This window comes from Lipotes vexillifer, unplaced genomic scaffold, assembly GCF_000442215.2.
Source record: "Lipotes vexillifer unplaced genomic scaffold, Lipotes_vexillifer_v1.1 scaffold591, whole genome shotgun sequence".
Classification (NCBI taxonomy): domain Eukaryota; kingdom Metazoa; phylum Chordata; class Mammalia; order Artiodactyla; family Lipotidae; genus Lipotes; species Lipotes vexillifer.
In genome coordinates this window covers 898,088-898,518 of record NW_006791954.1, presented here as the reverse complement: position 1 = coordinate 898,518, position 431 = coordinate 898,088, and the positions used below count along the sequence as shown (strand labels likewise).

At 62.9% G+C, this 431-nt stretch overlaps 1 protein-coding gene across 1 annotated transcript in view; it reads right to left on the bottom strand.

The window, feature by feature from the left end:
* The window catches only part of PPP1R9B (protein phosphatase 1 regulatory subunit 9B), a 16,039-nt gene extending 15,809 nt beyond the window's left edge, over positions 1 to 230 (bottom strand). The window contains exon 1 of the mRNA XM_007465226.1: positions 5 to 230. Within this exon, the coding sequence (XP_007465288.1) occupies positions 5 to 230 (226 nt within the window). The remainder of the gene's footprint in view (positions 1 to 4) is intronic.
* Positions 231 to 431: the final 201 nt, after the last annotated feature.

Genomic DNA, 431 nt, shown 5'->3' with positions numbered 1-431 from the left:
CCGCCGCCCGCCTCGCCCGGCGCGCCCGCCGTCGTGCCCATCTGCAGGAACATACTTTTGATGCGGTGGACGTTGGAGCCATATTTCTTGTGGTGGGCCGCCTTGGGTGCCTCGTCTGGCCCGGGCGCGTCGGGCGGCTTCAGAGCCTGGATGCCCGCCTCGTAGGCGCTGCGGTGCGGGGAAGCGCTCCGGAGGGGACCCCCGGGCCCCCGCGGCTCCGTCTTCATCATAGTGGGGGGAGCCGGGTTCTCATCCCCACGCTTCCCGCTCCCCCCTTCCAACAGGCGGCTGGCCAAGTCGGGACCACCGCCCCCTCCCCCAGAGAAAAGGAACCCCGAAAGGCCTTTTTTAGCCTCCCCCCAAAACCAAGCTGCCCAAAACAGTTAACCTCGCTTTAAAAAAAAAAAAAAAAAAAAAAAAAAAAATTTCCG